This window comes from Anneissia japonica, unplaced genomic scaffold, assembly GCF_011630105.1.
Source record: "Anneissia japonica isolate Jap-2015-1 unplaced genomic scaffold, ASM1163010v1 scaffold256769_len1689_cov182, whole genome shotgun sequence".
NCBI lineage: Eukaryota > Metazoa > Echinodermata > Crinoidea > Comatulida > Comatulidae > Anneissia > Anneissia japonica.
In genome coordinates, this window is record NW_022717964.1 from 1 (window position 1) to 1,689 (window position 1,689).

General features: G+C 34.7%; 1 protein-coding gene across 1 annotated transcript; it reads right to left on the reverse strand.

Moving 5' to 3' along the window:
* Positions 1 to 16: 16 nt before the first annotated feature.
* Positions 17 to 1,402, reverse strand: LOC117110400 (metabotropic glutamate receptor 5-like; the record flags this gene model as incomplete). Its single annotated transcript, XM_033253096.1, has 2 exons — positions 1,326 to 1,402; positions 17 to 1,213 (listed from the first exon to the last, which is right to left on the reverse strand). A coding segment is annotated over exon 2 (705 nt), but the record flags the coding sequence as incomplete, so codon positions are not given.
* Positions 1,403 to 1,689: the final 287 nt, after the last annotated feature.

Genomic DNA, 1,689 nt, shown 5'->3' on the forward strand with positions numbered 1-1,689 from the left:
TATAGTGTGTGTGAGTGTGTGTGCTTGGGGGAATAAAAATTCGAATCTTACCGTCTGAATGTACAGCATGAACGTACGTCCAGCCAAACTGTTTTAAGAAGTCCACCATTACACGCGCTTGAAGTTCATCCGATGGTACGACTCGCAAGAAGTATTCATATAATTTCTTATTACTTAGATCAGGGCTGCTTGCGGAATAACCAATTTGTGGAATAGAAAACAACTGAAGGAGATTCTGAACTTGTATTGTGACTTGACTTGAACCTGGGCCTATAACACCCACTATTGGTTTCGTCGATTTCCTGCTGCAATTTAAATTCTCCTGTTTCGCATCTGGAGCAGCGTCTCTTTGTATAGAATCACTAATAAACTTTATACTCTGTTCCAACGCTACCTGTTCGTACCAACAGGAATCTCGAATCTCTACTCCTAACTTTATGTCGGGTAAAATATTGCTGTTATTGTTGATTTTTTCTATTGTTTTAAATGTAGCCTCAACTCGCTGGATGCCGTATTGTTCTCTAATCTTTCCGCAAATCCTAGATCCGGCCTGTGGACGTTCGTGCAGTGAAAACAGAGCGCCAAGCATTAATTCTCCCTTCATAACTGCAACTTTTCTCTCGTTGTTTTGAACACCATATGTAAAAGAAACAGTTAACAGTAACGTGAGCAGCAACCATTGCACAATAGCAATCATTTTGTGCGGTTCGTATATATTCATCTGTGGTTTAATTAGTAGTATTTTGGGAGACTCGTTTTCCTGAGATGCAAGGGCATCTGATCAACAAACGCAACATTATCATTATCCTGCAACACTACAGCTACAAAATGAAGACAAACGTAAGTACAGTTGTGTGTAGGCCTAGTTTTACCAGATGTACTGCAAATAATTATATTTTTTTTTAAATAGTCCCAATTAAAATTAACACACAGCGCCAGCCTGAAATGTATGCCGTGAATGAATGAACGCAACTGCAGTTACTATATCTACTTTATTGCCTTGTCGTATACTGTATTCATAGGCTGACTTTTACAACATGGGCGTTTCCATAGCAACGGATTTGATCGTAATTGCCATTAAATTGTTATCATATATCGCCTCTTGCTTGAACCTTTATTAGTCTCCCTTGTGAAATGTTGAAATTACTTTCTTTTACAGCATTTTGATAATGGGACATTGGATGTCTCTTCACGTGTAACCCTTTTGGTCAACCTTTAAAAAGAAGAAGGAATTTGAATAGGTATCAATATTACAATAGGAGCCTAGTATTCTCTGTTTTATTGATTTTATTTTGTAATTGTATTGTTGTTAAGCAAATACTGACTGTAATATACATTTGCGGCACAATCAATTTCTTGCTGGTCCGATGACCAACTCATGTGTACACATGTACAATAAAAGCTTTGTAAGAAAAAAAAAAAGAAAAACAATTAAAGCTATAATCCAAGCTATAAAAGTATCACTATTATTATTATTATTATTATTATTATTATCATAATTATTATCATAATTATTATTATTATTATTATTATTATTATTATTATTATTATTATTATTATCATCATCATTATATTATCGGGTACAGAGATCATAATTACGCACATTTACGTCCTTTCGACAATCGTTTTCATTTTGTGAGCACTTTAATTTATTTTCGCCCACTGTTTGAGTCAGTAATATCTAAGATT